The 22,230-nt window shown below is 52.9% G+C and overlaps 1 protein-coding gene across 5 annotated transcripts in view; it reads right to left on the reverse strand.

Annotated features, from left to right (window-relative positions):
* KIAA1671 (KIAA1671 ortholog) overlaps positions 1–22,230 on the reverse strand; it is a 201,878-nt gene that overhangs the window by 90,138 nt on the left and 89,510 nt on the right. Inside the window, exon 1 of one of the 5 annotated variants that reach the window (XM_055322903.1) lies at positions 11,825–12,745. The exons of the other annotated variants lie outside the window; for them this stretch is intronic. Within the exon in view, the coding sequence (XP_055178878.1) occupies positions 11,825–11,875 (51 nt within the window). The 5' untranslated portion in view covers positions 11,876–12,745. Of the gene's footprint in view, positions 1–11,824; positions 12,746–22,230 lie in introns of those variants that run through there. 5 annotated transcript variants of the gene reach the window in all.

Here is a 22,230-nt window from a genome sequence, read left to right on the forward strand (position 1 = left end):
GAAAGCCAGGCAGCTGGGAAATGTGCAGAGCGCCCTCCTCACAGGGGAGAGGGGGTTATGGGGGCAGGGTTGGGGGGGGAACTCAGCACACAGGGAGAGAAACAGCTCAAGATGAGCACCAAAGGCAAGAATGGGTGAGTGGGGAATAGATGAATCAGACACCTAAGTGAGAATTTTCAAGAACTCAAGGAATATTCTAAGTTTAGAGAAGGAAGGGAAAAAGAAACAAGTCAGCCCACAACTTCCGACAGTGGCAAGTCTGCCACCAAACTGCCAACAGCCTTGTTGATTTCCCTGGGTGCCCCCACCCTCACAGGCCAAATGTGTCAGGAAACAACAGGCGTTGACTCCACTCCCTCCTGGGGCTGTGGGAAGGATCCCACAGGTTTATTTGCAGGAAGCCTGGCACATAGTAAGTGCTCAATAAATGACACCTAGTCACGTTTTCCTTCATTTACAGTTGTGGTGGCTTTGAAACACAGCTGGTAAGTCATTTGGCACTTGTCCCATTGAAAGGTGGGGTCCAGGGGCACCTGGGTAGCTCAGTGGTTGCGCGTCCACCTTTGGCTCAGGGTGTGATCCTGGGGTCCTGGGATCGAGTCTCGCATTGGGCTCCCTGCATGGAGCCTGCTTCTCCCTCTGCCTGTGTCTCTGCCTGTCTTTCTCTGTGTGTGTGTGTGTATGTGTCTCATGAGTAAATAAATAAAAATCTTAAAAAAAAAAAAAAAGAAAGGTGGGGTCCACCTCCCCTCTCCCTGAATCTACGGGGAAGGTTGAGCACTTCGATCCACAGAGAATAGCAGAGGTGACACTGTCCATCATGAAGGGTGACATGGCAGCTGCCTCGTGGGCCCCAACACCCACTCGGGGTGCCCTGCGCCACCACGCTGTGGGAAAGCCTGGGTTGCAGTGGCCGCATTTAGGTGCCCACTCTGCGGTCCCACAGAAGACTAGCTCCCGAGTCATCACGGGCCCCAGGGCAGGGAGGTGAGAAGCTTCCCGAGGATTCCAGCCCACAGCCATTCAGGGCTCCCAGCTGATCCCCAAGTATCACAGAGCAGCTGTCCCCACCAAGCCCTGCCCGATTTCCCGGCCCACCGAATACTCATGCCTAATAAATAGTGGTTGGTTCTCACCCCCATGTTTTGGAGTGCTTCCTCAAGACAGCTGATACCTGCCTATCGGAGTTCCTGCCCCGAGGACCTTGCACAGTCTGAGAGGATCCACTAAACCAGGAAGAGTGGGACAGCTTTGCAAACTGTAGAGCTCTGTGCACCCAGGAGCACCCCCCACCCCATCACCACCCACACCAGCATCAGCTCTCCAGACGGGCGAGGGCTCTGCTGCTGTCCTGAGCCCACCTGATTTGCTGCCCTGTAACCAAGCCTGCGCCCTCCCCCGTAGCCTGGGAGACTGCCGGAGGTGACTGGGGCTGGCCTGAACTCATGGGGCAGGTCAGCGCTTTGTTTCCAAGAAGGGACTTAGGTCATCCCTCTGGGAGGAATGAACTGGAAGACAAAGGCTGCTTTCAGGGGCCCAGGCTGCTCTGGGCAAACACAGGCAGTCAGGGGCAGAGCAGCGGACAGGACCCCCACCCCCCACTCCTCGCCCCGGGAAGGTGGCCAAGAGGCCACCACGCCTGGGCAGCACTGGGTCTGCAGAGGGCCTTCCCTCCCTGGCTGCGGCTTTTGCAACTTCACCACTTCCCGACAGTGGGGGACCCAACCCCAGGCCCCCCGCTGAGCCGCCTGTGCTCTTCCACGGGCCATTTCACTGCTCTGAGACTCAGTCTCTGCATCTGCGAAATGGGGATGATGACAGCATCTCCCTCCCAGGACTGCCCTGAGGACACAACGAGGCTGTGCAAACTGCTCTGCCTGCTGCCTGGCCCCCGGGCCGGAACTGCGTGTGTTTCCCCCAAATTTGTACGCAGAAGCCCTCGCTAGTCCCAGGACCTCAGAGCGTGATGGTGTTTGGACTCAGGGCTTTTAAAGAGGGGGTTAGGTTAAAATGAAGCCACTTAGGGTGGGCCCCGATCCAACCTGACTGGTGTCCTCCGAAGAGATTAGGACACACAGAGATGCCAGGGCGGAGAAAGTGAAGACCACGCGAGGACCCAGGAAGAAGGCAGCCCCTTCGCAAGCAGAGGCCGCTGGGGAATCCAGCCCTGCCGACGCCCCGATCGTGGGCTCCTAGCCTCCGGAACTGAGAGGAAACACACTCCTGCTGTTTACGCTACCTGGGCTGTGCTATCTTGATATGGCGGTCCCCCTGAACACACACACCGGGGTTCCGTGCACCCAGGAGCACCCCCACCCCGTCACCACCCACACCAGCAGCAGCACTCGGCGGAGGGCTCTGCTGCTGTCCCGAGCCCACCTGGTTTGCTGCCCTGTAACCAGGCCTGCCCCCTCCCCCGTAGCCCGGGAGACTTCCCCACAGGAAGAGGTAAACAAACATCTCCTGTTACTCTATTATACATTTATATTACAACTATAAAATAATAGTATGTTAACACGAATGTGCTTGTTTCTTTAAAAATTTGTTTACAATTTTTATTTATTTATTCACAAGAGACACAGAGAGAAAGGCAGAGACACAGGCAGAGAGAGAAGCAGGCTCCCCGCAGGGAGCCCGATAGGGGACTCGATCCCAGGATCCTGGGATCACGACCTGAGCCAAAGGCAGATGCTCAACCACTGAGCCACCCAGGCGTCCCAAATGTGCTTCTGTTCTATAAATACATGTTTAATACAAAATATTAATACTATAACGTGAAACAGAATACATCTGCAAACAGTTCCCCCCCCCCCGCCCTCACAGTTTCTACATAAAATAATGGGTTTTCTTAAAAAGAAAGCATGATTTTTTTTTTAAACAAGATGTTTTCTGAAACTAATAATTTGGACCAAATTTCTTGACAACCTTCTCATGCTTACGTTACTTCCCCCTTGAAGAAATATTTATGTTGTGTCCTTCAGACTCCACATACACCCTCAAACGTCCCGCCTCTTCCAGAACTGCCAGGCCTCTGCACCTGTGCTGGTCCTGCCGCCCGAATGGCCTTCCCCTCTGGTCCTACTCAGGCTTTAAGACCCAGCTCCGGGCCTGTTGCATAGCAAGTCGGCTTCAAGTCAGGCCAATGATGGCATTTCAGAGGTGAAGGTGGTGGCCCAGAGAGGGGCAGTAACTGGTGCTGGGTCACACAGCTGGGACAACACCCCAGGATCCTGGCTCCCAGGCTGCCTCCCATGTATCAGTTCTGCCTCAAGCACAGAAACGGTTTATTCATTCAGCTTTTAAGTCCCAAATCCAAGTTCCTTTGCAGCTCTGGAAAAGCCCTCTGCCCACCAGTGACAAAAGTCGGTGGCAAAACAGACCTGCATCAAGTTTTTCACTCCTCCATTACAAATGGGCTGAAGCCAGATTTGCTACAAACAAAACAAAACAAAAAACAAAAAACCTTGCAGGTGCAACATCTCTCCAAGAACCAACATCCTAGGATTCAGCAAAACTTACCCAAACCCCCCTGGATCATTTACACTCTACACCATACTCCCTTCCCCATACTGGACCCAAATCACCAGGGGCCAGGGGCTGGCCCGGCTCTTCAACTTATGGCAATAGCTTCTATGACTCCTCAGGCTGCAGTAGACCTCGGGGTGCAGAGAGTGACCAGGGGCTCCAGGTGAAAAAGCCCTGCCCCAGAAACCGGGTTCTGATGCCTCCCCACCGTTCGACCCTCGGACAAGTCAGGTTTCCCTCAGCGTCCCCATCTGTAACATGGAGATAATTCAGTCACCTGCCTCGCTGAAAAGGGTTATACACCCTCAGGTGTGTAAAGGGTACAGCCTTGCACTAGAAAGGCCACTGCTGGAACACCCGGGTGGCTCTGTGGTGGAGCGGCTGCCTTTGGCTCAGGTCGTGATCCTGGGGTCCTGGGATCGAGTCCTGCATCAGGCTCCCCGCAGGGAGCCTGATTCTCCCCCTGCCTGCGTCTCTGCTTCTCTCTGTGTGTCTCTCATGAATAAATAAATAAAATCTTTTTTTAAAAATTAAAAAATAAAATAAAATAAAAAGGCCACGACTGCTCAAGGCGATTTGTTAGGACAGGAGCGCCCTCTAGCGTCTCAATCTGGAAGTCGCCCTCCGCTGGCACAGCCGGTTAACTTCCTGCACCTTGCGGGTTCCGCGGTGGGAAGAAATGTAAAAAAAGGTGCACACTCCCATCTGTTTAGTGCCTACTGTGTGCCAAGTGCTCTCCCTACTGGTCCCCGCAATGAGGTGCTTACATAATCTCCATCGAGAAAGGGGGGTTTCTCATCCCCAGAGAGAAAACTGAGGCTCAGGGACACGAAGCCACTTGCTCAAGGTCACACAGCAGGAAAGGCTGGATTTAAACCCAGGTCTGTCTGACCCCAAAACTCCCTTCTTTACTGAACTCCTAGAATTGGGAGATTGTGCACAGTAAAAAAAAAAAAAAAAAAAAAAAAAAAACTCTAAGGAGAATCCGGCCCTATACTTCATTATACTAATAGAGAAACTGAGGCCCAGAGAGGGCAGGGAATGGCTTTGGGGTCACACAGCAATCACACTTGGGACTCCTGGCCCCCAGAAGTGTTTTGCCCACATGTCCCACCTCCCCCCAGAGTTTCTACTCTGCATTTATCATTCCTTTTGGACGTCAGAGAATTGGCATGTCCCTTCCTGGAGGCCTGGAATGTCTGAAACTCAGCAACGGCTCCTTTGGGACAGCCAGGGCTGCCAGCCTGAAAGCCCTCCGTCCGAGAGCAGGGTTCATTTCAAGCGGTCAGCATGAAGCTCCCAAGGGACGGGAGGGTAGTTGAGGCCCACCAAGGACCCAAGAGGGGCCCTGCAAGCCTGAGGAGCCACCAGCATCAAAGGGTCCCCTTTCCATTTAACGCTGAGGATCCTACAGACTCACGGGGGATGGTGGTCCTGCCTGGAGGAGCCCCCTCTTCCAAAGTCTCTGTTCAAATGTCACTTTCTCAGGGAGCCCCTCCACTGGCCCCACACATCAAGTCCTCTTGAGCCTTCTTACTTGCTTACTTCCTTCTTCCCACAGCACACTGTACCCCTGACATGCTATCCATGTTCTTGGGTATCATGCCCATTGTTCATTGCCTGAACCCACTAGAATGTTAATCCCTGAGGCAGGGATCTTTGCCCATCTTGTTCACTGATGTATCCCAAGCACTTAGATCGGGCCTAGCACATGGGTTTAACTGAACTGAATCAAGGGCCTATTAGTCTATACTGGCATCAGTTGCAAACACTTATTCAAGACCTACTATGGGCTGGCTTTGTTTGCATTACCTCATTGAGTCCTTGGGACATCCCACAAGGGACATGCCATCATCATCATTCCCACTCTATGGATGGCCAAACTGACTCTCTGAGAGGTTAAGTCCCACACTCCACTAGTAAGCAGCTCAGCAGGGATCAGAAACCAGAAGAGCCTGACTCCAAGACCCTGTTCTCTGCTCTGCAACTTGGCTTCATGCTCATGGCTCCAGTCAGATGCAAACCTCTCGTGAGGCAGGCTATGGCCCAAGCGCCAGGCCCAACACAAACAGCACAAAAATAGCCAGTTCTTCTATTTCAGCCACAAACACTGAAAGCCAAACCAAGCCAAGATCTAAGATTCAGAAGCTAGTCATAAAAACAACAGGAGCAATGGTGATTGCTGACAGGCTTGTGCCGAGTGCCAGGCACCACATTTAAGATCACGGCCAGCTCATCCTCATGGCACCTCTGACCCACTGGGTCAGTCGGGTGGTCCATCAGCAACCAGTAGGTGACAGGAGCTGTGCCAGGGGCTGGGTACTCAGCAGTGAACAGGACGGTGGCCCTTCTGCCTGAGGGAGCATGTGCGGTACCTGAGTACATCAGCTTCAATGTCAGACTTCCCAAGTTCAGATCCCAGCTCTGCCCCTTACAGGCTTTTTAGTATCAGGCAGGTCCACTCAACCTCTGGGAATTTCTGTTTTCTCAGATGTGAAATAACCATAACACCCACCTCCTGGGGCTGTCATGAGGATCATCACAATGCCACCTGTGGGTGAGCCTGGAGGTTAAAGACCCGGATACGTATACACCCTTGTCTCCTGGAGGCGGTGACAGGCTGAGTAGTGCAATCAACAAGTAGCAAGGAAGCCCGAGACAAGAACAGCCAGTCTAACCACATTTAGACATTTGGACATTTTTCCATTTAAAAAAAAATCTGGTCATGGAGTCAAGCATGAGATGAAGCTTACCAACCAACCACAGAGGGAAACAAAGTGGTTTCCCCCATCATTCCATGCAGACCGAGCCATTGAACCACGCACCCTGGCAGGGAGGAAGAGGCAGGCGCAACCAGCAACACAGGGTGCCGACCCTGATCTCGGACTGCATGCCACGTGGCATCTTCCAGAAGAAGCTGCCGGAAGTGACCTTGTGGTAACCTCCTTAGCTGTGAGTGACACAGAGGAGAGGTAGGTGGCCAGCCACAAGTCAGCCTCCCAGGCTCACCAGGCGCAGGAAAGTCTGCATGTGTTGGGGGGAGGGGGCAGTGCAGGGTGTGTCTGCCATTATATCAGAGGTGTCTCCACCCTCCAAAAAAAGAACATCTGAAAACAGAGCACCCGTTCAAAGTCCAGCCTTGTGCCAAGGATACCAATGCTCCTTATCTCGGTGAATCCTCAGCACAGCCCTGCAAGGAGGGCTGAGCTACCTTGGGAAACTGAGGCCCAGAGCAGTAACGGGACTTGCCTCCGGCAAAGCTGGGATTCTCAGCCAGAACCCTGGCTGACACCTGGCATGGCCCGATGCAACATTCTTCTCTCGTCTTCCACCTTGCAAATCTTGGTGGATAAAGAGCTTTCCTGTAGGCTGGCAAGTCACCTCAATCCTGTGGGCCTCAGTTCCACCATGTGAGAATCGGAAGAATGAGCTCCAGGAAGTAGCTGAAGTGACATACAAGGGAGACCTGGGCTCAGTCAGATTCAGGCTCTGACAATTCCTAGCTGGGGAACCTTGCATGAGCTCCTAAACCTCTCTGGGCCCCAGTTTCCCTAGCTGCAAAACAAGGGTGATCGTGAAATCTATCCAGGGGGTTCTCATGAGGATGGGATGAGACATCCTTGGAAGGCACTAAGCCCAGGATATTGTAAGTGTTCGGTAGGCATGGTGCTGGGGCTGGTGGCCGTTATTAATTATCATTGGTAATTATTATTATTATTATTATTATTGCACCCACTGCCACTACTGTTGTCAATGACAACCTCAAGCAACCAGTCTGATGCCAATGCCCCCAAAAGGCCACCAGCCTTGGGACTGTTTGGCTGGGTTATCCCAGGAGATTAAGTAACTCAAAACAGTCATGGCAGCTCAGCTGCCAGCTACAGTTACTAATGATGTGAAATAGAAACAGTCTCCATCCACTGCGTCACAGCTGATGCTGGCTGGTGAAGGGGCCTGACCATGGGGGTGGGCTGTTCCTCCCCCGAGAAAGAACGGCAGGTATGTGGCTGGTGGACTCGGGCCACTGACAGGAAGCCACCGACATCCCACCCACAAATGACAAGTCTGCAGAAACCTAGAGCAGCCCATGCTTGGTCCCTAAGAGGCTGACTTACAAAATAAACTGAAAAGTAGATAAAGATTTAAGGCTGAGAGCGCACTTGTCGTGATGAGCGCAGGGTGATGCCCAGAAGTGCTGAATCATGATACTGTACACCTGGAACTGATATCACACTGTATGTCAACTAGCTGGCATTTAAATGAAAAATGAAAAACTGAATTTTTTTTTTGATTGAAATGTGTTTAACTGGTGCTGTCCACACTGGACACTGCATAGAACAGGTGTCAGCCCCCCGAGAGCACCCCTGCCTCCCCCACACAAAGGAGGAAAGGGAATGAATATTCAATGCCGGGGAAGGGAGATGAGAGCTGTGTACGAGACCTTGGACTAGTTGGAGGAGGTGAGAAGCGTTCCCCCACTTCTTTCACTCACAAACTCAAGGGGGGGCAGAAAATACTGATTTAAAGCTGAGAACGACCAAGTGATGCACAAGGCGAATGCCTGGGAGCGCCTCCTGTCCACCTACGGGAGAAGACCTAATACATCGAGGCTGGTGACAAGCGCCAATACTAAGCAGCCATTAAACATCATGTCTACAAAGTGTTTTTAAGGGATGTGGCCAAGTGTTCATGTTATCAGTGGGCACGTCCAAAGATGTGGACAGCCAGTACTAAGTGGACCAGCCCATAGTCTCCCCTGCCCCACTGGGTGAAATTCTTTTTTTTAAGATTTTATTTATTTATTCATGAGAGAGACAGAGAGAGAGAGAGAGAGAGAGAGAGGCAGAGACACAGGCAGAGGGAGAAGCAGGCTCCATGCAGAAGCCTGATGTGGGACTCAATCCCAGGACCCCAGGATCATGCCCTGGGCCAAAGGCAGGCGCTAAACCACTGAGCCACCCAGGGATCCCCTATGGGCAAAATGCAAGCAGGGTTTTCTCACTCTGTGGTGGGGTTTGGGGGCTAGGCGGCCAGCCCATGCATGCCAGGATGGTTGTCAGCAGCATCCCTGGCCTCTACCCACCAGATGCCAGTAGCATTCCCCCCTTCCCCTGGGTTGTGACAGTCAAAGAATGCCATCAGGTATTGTCAAGTGTTCCTTGAAGGTCAAAAGTGCCCCTGGATGGGAACTACTGAAGGAAAGTTAATCATTTCTCTAAGAGTATTGCACCAAGAGGTGCCTGGATGGCTCAGTCAGTTAAGCGTGTGCCTTCAGCTCAGGTCATGATCTCAGGGTCCTGGGATTGAGCCCTGTGACAGGTTCTGTGCTCAGCAAGGCGTTGGCTTGAAGATTGTCTCTCCCTTTCTCCCTCCCCTTGCACTCTCTCTAAAATAACAAATAAAACCTTTTTTAAAAAAAAAAAACATAGGATAACGGGACAATGAATGAGAAGGAGTAGGAATCTGTAGCAGAGGTAGGGAGAGACATCCTCCCCCCTGCCCACCACCACTCCGGGCCCTGTGCAATAGGCAGTGGTCAGCTGGTCATCCTCAGTCCGACAGTAGGTTTCCAGGACAGAGGAAGAGCTAACATTTGCTGAGGAGCAGTTTCTAGGCTTCAGAAATAAGCTAGAGGTTTCACAGGAATGTTCCCAACAAAGCAAATGAGGAAGATGGCATGTCCCCACTTCACAGATGAGGAAGCTGAGGTCTGGTGAGATGAAGCAGCCTGCACAATGCTACGGGGCTCTGTTACAATCCAGATCTGAAGCCTGAGGATTTTCCATGTTCCCAATCTTTCTCAGAAGCTCAATAAGCAAGAGCTTCTAGCTTAAATTTCCAGACAGAGGGCTCATCCCGTTACACGTGCGCCAGGCTGTCTTCAGCGAAGCAGAAGGATGGAAAGATTGCAGGTAAGTGCAAAGCCAGCAGTGAGAACACACGGTACCTCCACATTGCACTACCTGGCCACCCGCAGGAGGCAGGTGAGCGACTGGAAATCTCTGGGCTTCACACCTCAGAAGACCTTCTAAACCACCTCACCCCATACCCCTGCATGGTTCTGATGGGTATACTAAGGCTTGTAGAAGCAGAGACTCGCCCAAGGTGACACAGAGAGATTGGGGCAAAGCCAGGTAGGGAGCTGTGTCTCTGTCCACCTATGCTGACAGCATCCCATCTCCCGCCAGCCAGGGTGAGCTCACACTGGTTCCTGGGACGGGTCTTGAGCGTGCCAGTGGCTCTGGCCCTCTGTCCCGCCCACCCCAGCCCTCTGCACAGGCTGTGTCCTCTGCCCGGCACACCTTCCCCCTGCCCTACCCTAGCGTCACCTGCCAGCTCCGGCATATCCCCCAGCACAGCCTCCGGGAAGCTGAGACCGAGTCGTCCACAGCTCTGTGTGCCACCTCCCCCTAACACACATGTGGCCTTTGTCCCAATTTCTTATGCACAGCCTGGGTCCCCTCAAGGTTCTCATTCACCCCTGCACATTGAGTATCTGATCCTAGCTCCCAACTGCTGCTGGGAAGTGTGTGTTAAGTGCCTGCTGATGTGACCAGCTCCCACACGGAGCTCCAAGTTCCCAGGGATGATGGGTCGTATCTTGGGCATCTCTATCTTGGTCATCTCTGTGTTTCTGATTCTGACACCAATTCCAACATGTTTGTTTGTTGTCGCCCAACACCCACAAGCAGTTCTCTGACACCAGCTGGGTGTCCTACAATTTCAACTCAATTCTGACACTGTCAGTCTGGAGGCAGCAGCAGATCCCATGGGCTAAGGGCACGGTCCCGCAAGCTTGCCCCCTCATTTCAGATGCCAATCGCAAGTCTCGGCTGTCACCTGTGCTTTCGACCAACCTGCTGCCTGCTACGTAGGGTTCAGATCAGGCTGGGGGGTGGGGTGGGGGCGGGGTTCCCACCACCTCCTCCTTGAGTTTGATTAATTTGCTAGAGCAGCTCACAGGACTTGGAAATATCTTACTTACCAGAGATGGGAAGGAAGACCAAATATGCATTTCTTGCCATAAACCACAGTATTGCAGCCTCCCTCACAGCAAAGCCAGAGCCTGACACACACCTGGACACAATAAGGTCATCAAAACCCAGTGGATGAGAGAAATCAAAGACCCAAATGATCACGGGTGGCTTGTTTTCTACCTTCATTTATATGCTTTTCAGGATTTTCCAAATTTTCTACCGTGTCCCCATGTTATTTTTATAATTTAAAAAAGCTAAGACACGTCAATAAATGTCGCCTTGCATTTAAAATGTGACAATACTCAAACATCAGGGATCACAGGATGCGGACTGGGAGGGTCTCCTGTTTTTCAGCTGCTCCCTGGGGCGCTGGGGAGGGAGCACAGACGCTGGGGGAGAGACCAGGATAGAACAGTGTTTCCTAAAGTTGTATTTTTAGGAGCTCCGGAAAATTCCCTGGGTGAGAAGGCATCTGAAATATTTGCAAACGTTCAGTGGGGGGATAAATAAAATTTCCCAAGTCTTTGCCTTCTGGGCGTCCTCAACCCGGTGGAAAAATGTTCTGGAAAACTCCAAGCCCCACTCAGGACAGTTCTCCGCCAAGCCCCTCTGTTCAGGGAGCCCTGATGAATGTCACCTAACCCACCATCGCCTCCCGCCCACCCCATAGTTTCACAGACGAGGAAAGAGAGGCCCAGAGAGGGCAAGCAACTTCCCAGGGCACACAAAACACATCAGTCTCAGAATGAGAACAAGATCTGAAAAAGCGCGCTGTACCCCACAAAGCGCTTCCTTGTGCGTGGGTTCCCAGACTGGCATTTCACCAGGATAAGTTGTGGGGGTTTTTTTCTCTGTTATAAAAGAGGAGAGAATGCAATGCAAGGATCCTAACTTCTTTTGCTAAGTTCATTGAAAGGGAAATGAAATCTATTCTTTTCATCTCCTAAAAGACAGGATGTTTTCACACACAAAGGCAAGAGGGATATAATTTCAGAATAGAGACTCGCCCTTTAAATCAAAGAAATGTCACTTTCAGAAAACCTCACTAGAGGGTGGCCCTGTTTTTCTTGTTTTTCTCGAGGACTGGGAAAACTTGTGACCGGCTCCCGGGAAGCAGTGATCACTACAGTCTGGACTCTGCTCTTCTCTCTTTGCTCTGCCTCCCAAACCAAACGGCCCCCCCTTTCCCCAACACTCCCTCCACCTTGAAACCACCACCGTTTCTCAAGAAAACAGAGACGCTGCTTGCCAGACAGAACCCAAAAGCCAACTTGGCATGAGGCAAAGAAAAAGAAAGTACAAGTCCAGGCGGCCACACTCACCCAGAGGTACCGTAGGAGCTTCAGCAAGCTGGGGCAGTAATAATACTCCATTTCAGGTGCCCTGGGGTTCTGCTGCCGGCACTGTGCACACTTCCAGCTTTTCTCTGGATGGGGAAGGCTCTTCCCGCTTGGCTGCTCACGCCGGAGTCAAGTTCAAGGCGGTATGAATCATTCAGAGGCCGGCTGGCAGCCAGGGGACCAGCCAGACGCCCTGCTAATGGCCACGGCCACCTCTGGGGTGGGGATGTCACTGCTCAGGTCCCGTGAGCCTTGCCTGGAACATCTCAGATGGCTGGTCCAGGGGGGCGGGTCCGGGGGCGGCTCCTCCCAAACCCAGCTGAGTTGTCAGGACCCTTGGGCTCTCCCCACCTCCAGATGCTCTGGGCATGGAGGGTGTCTCAGCGGTGTGGCAGGAAGAGCCCATCAGTGCGTGTGTGCATGCACTTCTGTGTATGTGTGTGGGTCTCAGTGTGTGAACGTGTGAGTACAAGCATGTGTGGTTCTTCCCCCGACCACACACTGAGGGAGCTCCCCCATCCAACTCCTCACAACTGAAGGGAAACAAATCAACTCAGATGGATGCCATCAGTTCGCACAGCCCCTCCTGGCTCCGATCAAGTTCCTTCTGGCTCAGCTAAGTGTCTAGCCCTGGAAGGAGGGTCTGGTTGTCCCCATTTTGCAGAGGGGGAAAACTGCGGCCCAGAGAAGGCTAGGGACTTGGTCACAGTTACACAGCAAGTTGGAAACTGAGCCAAATCTGGAACCTGGGGCTCCCCAAGACAAGTTCTGGGTTCTGTCCACGCCTGCAGGTGGTGGGGCTGCTGAAGAAGGGAGAGACGGGCTCCCAGAGTCACCACCACTTGCCAGCTACATGATGGAGGGACTGGGAGAAGCATCCATTCTCAGAGATTAAGAATGCAAATTACACCTACGTCTAAGGACAGCCCCCCCCCCCCCCAGGTGACCTTTCTTGGATGTTTCCTTCGAAAGAGACTGATCTTGGCAAGTCCCTGTACCTCCCTGAGCCTCATTAACCATTCTGTAAAATGGGATGGATTATCTCTGCATTTCAGGGTTTTGCAAATTCAGTGAAGTATAATAATACTGAAATATAATACTGAATATAAATAATACTGAAATATCCAGTTTCATTCCCACGGCACTTCCATGGGGGAGGCGTTATCATCTCCACCAGTCAGATGAGTAAAGAGAGACTCCAAGAGGCAAAGGGAGTTGCAGCAGGTGAGTGGCTACCAAGGCCCAGGGCCTCTTGCTCAAGACCACTTTCCGGCTTAGGTCCGCACCAGAGACCAGGGCACAGGGAGCATGCCACCCCAGAGCCAGAGCCACGCCTGAGGCAGGCCTGCTCCCTCTCTCCAGGAAGAGGGAGGGTTCTCAGCAGAGGGGTTGGCTCAGAGCCGGGCTCCCACCCTCCAGACCCCTGGGCCCATTTGCACTGCACACCAGCTCCACAAGCCGCTGCTGGGCTGAGCAGCTGACAGGAAACCCACTTGAACACCATGGGGAGAGCTGAGCTCAGCAGCAGAGGAAACCATGGGGTGAACTTCAAAGCTCTTCAAAGGCAGGCCTATGGCTTCATCACTTCTTGGCACCCCACATCCGGCAGGCAATGGGTCCCAGCTGTTCACTGCCCACCTGATGGTTGGGGGCTGGGCCCAGCTGAGGATCCAGCTGAAGGTACAGCCAGTGTCCCCATTTGCTGCCTGACCGGCTGATGGTGCAGCCAGAAAGCCGGGCCCTGCTAGCTGACTACTGGCTGATGGTAGAGTCAGAGGGTCGGTCCAGCTGATGGCACAGCCAGAGAGCCGAGTCCTGAAGGCACAACCAGAGGATGTGGCCTCACTCGCTGCCTAACAGTCCAGTGGGGGACTGGCGCCCGCTGGCTGGCTGTGTGGCCAGGGTGTGTGTAGTGTGCTGACTGAACAACGGTAACGCCTGAGTAACAGAAGCGCAGGATGGGTGCCCTGGCCGACTAACTATCCCTCACCGCCGTGCCTCCGTGAGTGGAGGCTGCTGAGGGCCAGCTCTTCACACCAGGTCTTCCACCGGCCTGACAAGGAAGAGGATCCAGAGAGGAGTGGGAGGCAAGGAGAAGGGGAATGACAGAGACGGGAGAGGGGGCACATGGTCCCCAAGCACAAAGCCTCGCTGGTGAAGAAGAGTCCGGATGGAGAGGCACCGGCAGGAAAAGGGAGGAACCCAAAGAAAGTCGGAGAAGGCGAGGAGACAGATGGCGGGAGAGACAAGGACAAAGAGAACAGAGCACAGTTGGGGAGAGAGCTGGGCAGGGGTGGGGATGGAGACAGGGTGGGAAGAATAAACAAAGAAGTGAAAATATCAGACTCAGCAAGTCCAAGATGCAGACGGAGCAGACCCAAGACCAGGCAGGTGGGGGTGGGCAGGCACAAAAGCTGGAATCCCCCAAATCCCAGCTGGCCCAGCCCAGGGATGGTCACAGTCACAGTCACCAGGGCATGCCCCCAAGAGCACCCCCTACTCCAGGCCAGAAATAACGTCTACTTAGTCTGGGTCAGTCCCTAGTATGGGACCTGTCTCCACCTGGCAGGGGTGCGACCTGCATGCAGGTGACAAAGGCACCCCCGCTGCCCACACGCATCCCTTGAACTCCCATCTCTCCCACCGCAGGCTCCTGCCTGCCTTTCACCACCCGACTCCTCTCTGGCCCCTCCCCTACCCAGCGAGCCACGCACCCACGAGGCCTTTGCTCAGGCCGTTCCTCAGTCTTCCTCCCTGCAGCGGGTTGAATGGTGGCCCCCAAAAGATATGCCCACCCAGAACCTGTCAATGTGACCTTGTTTAGGAATAGGGCTTTGCAGATGTAATCAAGTTAAAGATCTTGAAATGAGGTCATCCTGGATGACCCAGGTAAGCCCTTAAATCTAATTAGTATCGCTGTAAGAAACAGAAGATGCAACTACACGGAAGAGACACAGACTGGGGCCAGGTAGCCACAAGCCATAGAGGGCCTGGAGCCACCAAAAGCTGGAGGAGCCCAGGAGGGAGCCTCCCTTAAAATCTTTGGAGGGAGCCTGGCCAGGCAGATGCCTTGATTTCAGATTTCTGGCCTCCAGAGCTTCAAAAGAGAGAGTATGTATTGTTTTTGAGGCACCAAGGATGTGGTGGCTCCTTACAGCAGTCCTAGAAAGTGAAGACACCCCCCTCCTCTTCGCCTGGTTTCCTCCTCCTCCAGCTGAGCTCTCTACCCTCAGATTAACCATCTGGCCCCTCTGGCAACCCCTGGCCTGGGCTGAAGACAGCCCCCCGGATGCAGGGGTCCCAGAGCGCCTCTTTCAGCAGAACCTGCTGCTTCTCTCTGCCTCTCCTTCAATCCCTTAAGCCCAAGGGCCCTCCCTGGGCCACCTGTCTCCCCATGAACCAGTGTAACACCTGGCCACAGCGGGTCCTGGTGCAACTCTTTTTTTTTTTTTAAGGTTTTATTTATTTTAGAGAGAGAGAGCATAAACAGGGGAGGGGCAGAGGGAGAGGGAGAAGCAGGCTCCCCACTGAACAAGGAGCCTGGTGCAGGACTCGATCCCAGGACCCTAGGATCATGACCTGAACCAAAGGCAGACGCTTAACAGACTGAGCCACCCAGGGGCAATCTTCTTAATGTCATTCATTCATTCAAACAGAGACTGAATGTATAACTATGTAGCCCTCCTGAGAGATCAGAGCTTAGCAGAAACCTCCCCAAAGGGATGGGAGGTCGCGAAAATTGCCATCTGCATTTGCGAAGGGAGATGAAAACTGGCCGCCCCCCAGGCGTGATTTTGTTTGGGTATTGGGTGATTTTGGTGGAGGGAGGAAGGCAGGCATGCTAGGTTGTTGTATTTGAATACAGGTGCCAGCATGTAAGCCTCGGAAGAAGTGCGTGTAGCGATGCAGATCTCCAGCTCCTCTAGAAATATGGGACCACCTAGCCCATCGGCCTGCACCTCTGCCCACGGGGACAGAGCAGAACTGCATGGTGCTGCCTGGGGACCAGATCCACCACATTCCTCCTGGTCCCCACAACCCAGGTGTGGACCATGTCCCGGCCCTGACACATACCTCAATTGACCACCCTGAAGGAACGCAGCCTGCTCATCCCTCACACGCTCCCGCTGCACCTACTGTGTCCAGGCCCTGTGCCAGACGGTGCTGGCACGGGGCCTGAGACACCAGAGGGGCCTGCTTGCCCCCCAAGCCTGCTGCTGTCCATGCAGTGTGCCTCGCTTCTTGGCTCGGCCTTCAATGCCCTTAGCCACACAGCCTCCAGGTACTGTCCCAGCCAAACCCATTCCTGAAGTACGGGGGACCCTCCACCTCCCAGCCTTTGCTCAGACAGGGTCTACGCTCAGAAATGCCATTTCCATCTGAGGAGATCTGACCATCTTTCAAGCCCAAGGCAAAAAAACGGGATGTTTCCAGGAAGCCCTCCACGGAAGCATGACTCACTGAGCCCCCTCTCTGAGTATGTTAGGGTGCTCAGTGTGATGAGAGCCTGTCTCCTCCATGAGGCTGTGTGCTCTCCACAGGCAGGGCCTGGCACACAGCCCAGCACTTAGCAGGTGCTCTGTAACCATATCCCAAAGGGCTGAATATTCCCACTTCTCCCAGAGCTTAGTCTCGCTGACAAGGAAATGACGCTTGCATCTGTGTACCCATCACCCACCGAGGGCAGACCTACTGTGCGCACAGCACCCTGTCCGCCACCAAAAGGGACCCGTGGAAGCCATACACATGGCCCTGTCCTCCAGAAGCTGACAGCCTCCTACAGACTCAGGGCACAGACAGAGCAGGAGGCTGTCGGAGGGGGAAATGGAGAGCCAGGGAGGGGACAGCAGGTCTCAGAGAGGCAGCCTGGGGGCCGGGGAACAAGTCTGGGCTCAAGTCCTCATCCCAGTGCTAGCTAGGTGCGTGATACTGGGCTGGCTAAGCCCTGTGTGCCCCGGCTTCCTAGCGTAAATTGGAGGGGGGATGCCGGTGCCTGCCCCACAAGGACACTGGGGAGAGGAAACAAGTAATCTGTGGAACCTGCTCAGAGCCGGGGGCTCTGGGGCTGTGATTGGATAGTGGCACTCTGCCTTCAGCACCCTGGCTAGCAGGGAACAAGCAGGAGCCCAAGCTGGGGGTCACCCCGCCAACTTGGGGGGGGGTTTCTGCCCTCTTCTCGGAAAGGCACCTCTGAGCCCATCCGGCCAGGGCAGAACCAACCCACAGGGAGTCATCATCTGCAGGATGTTGGAAATCACTTAACATGCACAACTGGGAGGCAGTGGGGGGAGGGAGGTGGAAAATAGGACATTCTTCACCCCTTGGTGAGTGCCCAGCCTGACTGGCTGTTGCCTGGCAAGCCCCAGAGGGCTCCGTCCACCTGCGGAGGGGCAGTGAGGGTGGGGGAGGCAGGGAAGAGGCCGTGGACCAGAAGGAGCCAGCCCAACACAAAGGACGGAAGCGCAGCGATGCCTGCTGCAGCCTGGCTGCACCCAAGCCCCCTGCTCGGCACAGCACAGCGCCGTGTGAGTCCACTCCCAGGACCCAGGACATGTCCAAAAAAGGCAACGCTACAGGGACCCAGAGTGGGTCCTGGTTGCCAGGGGCTGGGGAGGGCAGGGGGCGTGGAGACTGACTGCTAACTGGTAGGGGTTTTCTCTCGGGGGAGATGAAAATGCCCTGGCGCCGGCTGTACACTTTCATAAATCCGCTAAAAAGTATTAAACTGTAGAGTTCAAATGAGTGCCTTTCGGGACATGCAGATTACATTCCAACACGCTTTTGGAGAAGGAGGAGAAAAAAGAGGAGGGGAGGCATGGGCAGGTGTGCCCCGGCAGCCCCCAGACCCCAGCTGGAGAGCTCCCTCCCCACTGATTCCTGCAGCTCTGCTTGAGCACCTGCAAGGAGAGGGGGTGCGGAGCTGTCTAGAGCAGGGCTCTGCACTCAGACAAGCCTGGGTTCAGACCCCAACTCCGATCCTGCCCACGGCATCACCCTGGACGGCCTGCTTCTCCTCCCTGTGCTTCAGTTTCTTCAGGCATAAGACGAGGCTGATGGTAATGTCTCCCCTCACAGGGCTGTTATGAGGGTGGGGTGAGATGGTGTCACAAAAGCCCCCAGCAGAAGGCCAGTGCTCAGGCACTGAACGTCTTGAGGATGAACCGTGGAGCTGTGGGGACATTGAGTAAGGCCATGTGAGGCATGGTCCTTGCCTCCAGGGAGCTTATGATCTACGGGGAGAGAAGCACTACAGCAGCACCAGAGGCTAGAGGGCCTGGAGTTCACAGGAAAGGATGCAACCCTGGAGGGCTTCTTAGAGGAAGTGGCATGGAACCAAGTCTTGGAATTTGACCGAATGTCCCCCTTCTCAAGAGACCCCATGTTCAAGTAGAAGATTCTGCATCTCTAGAGATGCTTCTGCATAAATCAGAAATGCCATCTCTATCTTCACAGGGCTCTCACGATGGGCTACATCCACATCCCTCAGATACACACGTATGCTACACTCCTTTGGGAAATAAAATAAAAACAGAATTCCTTTTTTTCCCCAAAAACTAATTTCTTCAGAAGGGAAACGTCATGGGTAAAGGTAAATGGGGCAGCCAGGGGCTGTGCGAGCTGCAGGAGACCGTCCCCACTGCAGCCCAGGAGCCTCGATGCAAGGCTGGTGAAATAAAAACCGACAAGCGACTTAAGAGAGCACGGAACAGAGTGACACGTGTACCAAAATCAGTGGCATGTGTTAAAAGAAAACCTAAGTGGTCGCGGAAGGCGTGGTGTTTTCAGAGTGAAGGTTCTAGTGCAGAAGGGGTTAAAAACTAAAAATAAAAGGAAAGGTTGGAACTAGCTCAGCTCCATTTCGTCCTCTAGTGGTCATTTTTGAGCACTGCACAAGGAAAATGGTGCCTTTCTTTTCTTTCCTTTTTTCCTTTTTCTAAATGGTGCTTTTTTTAAATGTCAGGAGGATAGCCAGGAACAAGGAACAGGGACAGGGACTCGAGGAGGAGGGACAAAACAGTGCAACTGCAGCTAGAAAGCCCTCTAGAGGACACTCAGGTCATTTTGGATGCCACCAGAGTTGGACAGGCCTGCACTGAATCCCACCTGCACCTGCCCACTGTATGTGCCTGGGCCAAGCCGCTTCCCTTCCCCCAGCCTCAGCTTCCCCATGAGTTAGGGCAATGATTCAGCCAGGTGATGGGTGTAAAACAAGCTGCCGCTGCCTGGTGTGTTAAGGGAAGGCGGCTGGGTGTGGCCTGACCCACCCACTTGCCCTCACCAGCACTGAATTTTTTAAAAAAAATTTTTTTTTGCTTCAACATATAAAATTGGTGATATTTCGGGATCCCTGGGTGGCGCAGCAGTTTGGCGCCTGCCTTTGGCCCAGGGCGCGATCCTGGAGACCCGGGATCGAATCCCACATCGGGCTCCCGGTGCATGGAGCCTGCTTCTCCCTCTGCCTGTGTCTCTGCCTCTCTCTCTCTCTCTCTCTGTGACTATCATAAATAAATAAAAATTAAAAAAAAATAAAAAAATAAAATATAATTGGTGATATTTCACATCAAAATCAAGACGACTTGGGATGCCTGGGTGGCTCAACGGTTGAGCATCTGCCTTTGGCCCAGGGTGTGATCCTGGGGTCCTGGATTGAGTCCCACATTGGGCTCCCCGCATGGAGCCTGCTTCTCCCTCTGCCTGTGTCTCTGCCTCTCTCTCTCTCTCTGTATCTCTCATGAGTAAATAAATAAAATCTTTAAAAAAAAATCAAGACCACTGGCTTTGCTTGAAACATTGGACACGCAGGGACAGGCTGGAGTATGAAACAGCACGTGCCCCTTCTTCTGGGTTTGTCACTAATTCCCCATCTCTGTCCAGCCTGCCTTCTGGCTGCAGCTCCTGAGGCAGAATCCAGAGGCAACGTGCCTGTAAATCTGGTTTCAGAAGCCCTGGGATGACCCTGGTGCACGAATCTGAGCCAGGCATTCAAGAATCGCCAGATCTCCGGGACAGGTGGAGTGGGGCTTGGTCCTGGGAACTCTGTCCCTGCCACTGAATTCTCCATTTTTCCCTCCGAGCCCCAGAGTGCCCAGTGATGAGGGGCCGTCCTGAGAGCACAGGGGTGCCCCCCACCCCCATCCCGGGAATGATGTGGCAGGGACAAGTCACTGCTGTACCATAGGCTGTCCAGCCCAGCTCAGCATGGGCGCTCTGTCTGGTTGCCCCTCCTGCCTCTCCCTACCCGGCAGACTCCTACTCACTCATCAACACCCAGCTTGGGTTGTACCTTGAGCTTTTCTGCCCCCCCCAAAACCAAGCCTGGGGGGACTGATCACCCACTCCTTCCTGGGGTCAGCTGGTTGGGTGCCTATCTGCCTCCCATAGGGGGCTCTTGACTCTTGCCCTCACTCACTCCTTCAGCAAACATGGACTAAGCATCGGTTTTGCACAATGTGGAGCTCCCTCAAGGAATCAAGAACCCTGCAATGCTGCTCCTTGTTGGAAAACAAATACACAGTAAGTGCAGGTAGACGCTGAAATCAAACCCGACAATGGGTTGATAAAGTGGCAGGAGTGTTCACAGGAGCCAAAAAGTGGAAACCAACCAACGAATGGATAACGGAAATGTGGTCTATCCAGACAGTGGCATACGATTCAGCCAGAAACAAGAATGGAGTTCAGACCCATCACGCTACAGCATGGATGGACCTTGGACACTGCGTGAAAGAAGCCAGACACAACAGGACAAATGCCGGGGCGCCTGAGTGGCTCAGTGGTTGAGCATCTGCCTTTCACTCAGGTCGTGATCCCGGGGTCCTGGGATCGAGTCCCACATTGGGCTCCCTGCATGGAGCCTGCTTCTCCCTCACCTATGTCTCTGCCTGTGTCTCTCATGAATAAATAAATAAAATATTTAAGAAAAAAAGGGCCAGATACCATGTGAATCCCTTTATCTGAGGTTCCTAGGACAGGTGAATTCATAGACCGAGAACAGAATGATGTTTGCATACAGCTGGGGGAGGGGAGACAGAGGATGGGGGGCCTCAGCTAAAGGGTTCAGCTTTGGGAAGCCCAGGTGGCTCAGCGGTTTAGTGCCGCCTTCAGTCCAGGGCGTGATCCCGGAGACCCAGGATCGAGTCCCACGTCAGGCTCCCAGCATGGAGCCTGCTTCTCCCTCTGCCTGTGTCTCTGCCTCTCTCTCTCTTTGTGTGTGTCTCTATGAATAAATAAATAAAATGTTTAAAAAAAAATAAAGGGTTCAGTTACCTTTTGGGAGTAAGGACAAGGTTCTAAGGATGACTGTTGTGCTGGTCACACAAATCCGTGAACATACCAAAACCCACTGAACAGTATATTTTCGAAGAGCAAATGACATGATGTGTGAATCATATTTCAATAAAGGTTTATATTAAAAAGAATGAGTCAAGTTCAAGTAAAATATTAGCTAAATATTAGTCCGGTTGATTCATGGTACTCAAGGTGATAGGAGAATGTCTAGAGCTTGGGAAATATCCAATTCAGGTGAGATCTGCCAAGCACAGGCTCCATGTGGGTTCAAATCCCAGCTCCACTACCTCCTAACTGAATGATGCAGGCAAGTGACTTCACCTCTCCGGGTCTCAGCTTTGTCATCTGGAAGATGGGAGCAAGAATAGTCCCTATTAGGGTGCCTGGGTGGCTCAGTTGTTAAGCATCTGCCTTTGGCTCGGGTCATGATCCTTCAGTTCCAGGATCGAGCCTCAACCTCTAGCTCCTTAGCTCCCTACTTGGTGGGGAGTCTGCTTCTCTTTCTTTCTCTCTCAAATAAATAAATAAAATCTAAAAAAAAAAAAAAAAGTCTCACCTTGTGGAGTCACCATGAGAATGAATTGAGCGCAGTGCCTGGCACATCCAGGGTTGGATAAATGGAAGCATTATCGAGGAAGGGACTGATGATTGATTGCTAAGGGAAGCTTGATTTCTTGGGGGTAATGAAAATATCTTCAAATTGGCTGATGGATGCATGACTTTGGGAGTATACTTAAAGCCACAGAATTGTACACTGAAAAAAAATGATAGGGTACAAGACGAAACACACTCTTACCCCATGATCTAGCAATTGCACTCATTGGTATTTACCCAAAGGAGCTAAAAACCTAGGTCCACATAAAAACCTGCCCACGGATGTTTATCCCAGCTTTATTCACAATTGTCAAAACGTGGAAGCAACCAAGATGTCCCTCTGCAGGTGAGTGAGTAAATAAACTGTGGTCCATCTAGACAATGGATTATTATTCAAGGCTAAAAAAGAAATGAGCCATTGAGCCATGCAAAGACGTGGATTTTTTAAAAATTATACTTATTTATTCATGAGACACACACAGAGAGAGGCAGAGACACAGGCAGAGGGA

This window comes from Nyctereutes procyonoides, unplaced genomic scaffold (genome assembly GCF_905146905.1).
Source record: "Nyctereutes procyonoides isolate TBG_1078 unplaced genomic scaffold, NYPRO_anot_genome, whole genome shotgun sequence".
NCBI lineage: Eukaryota > Metazoa > Chordata > Mammalia > Carnivora > Canidae > Nyctereutes > Nyctereutes procyonoides.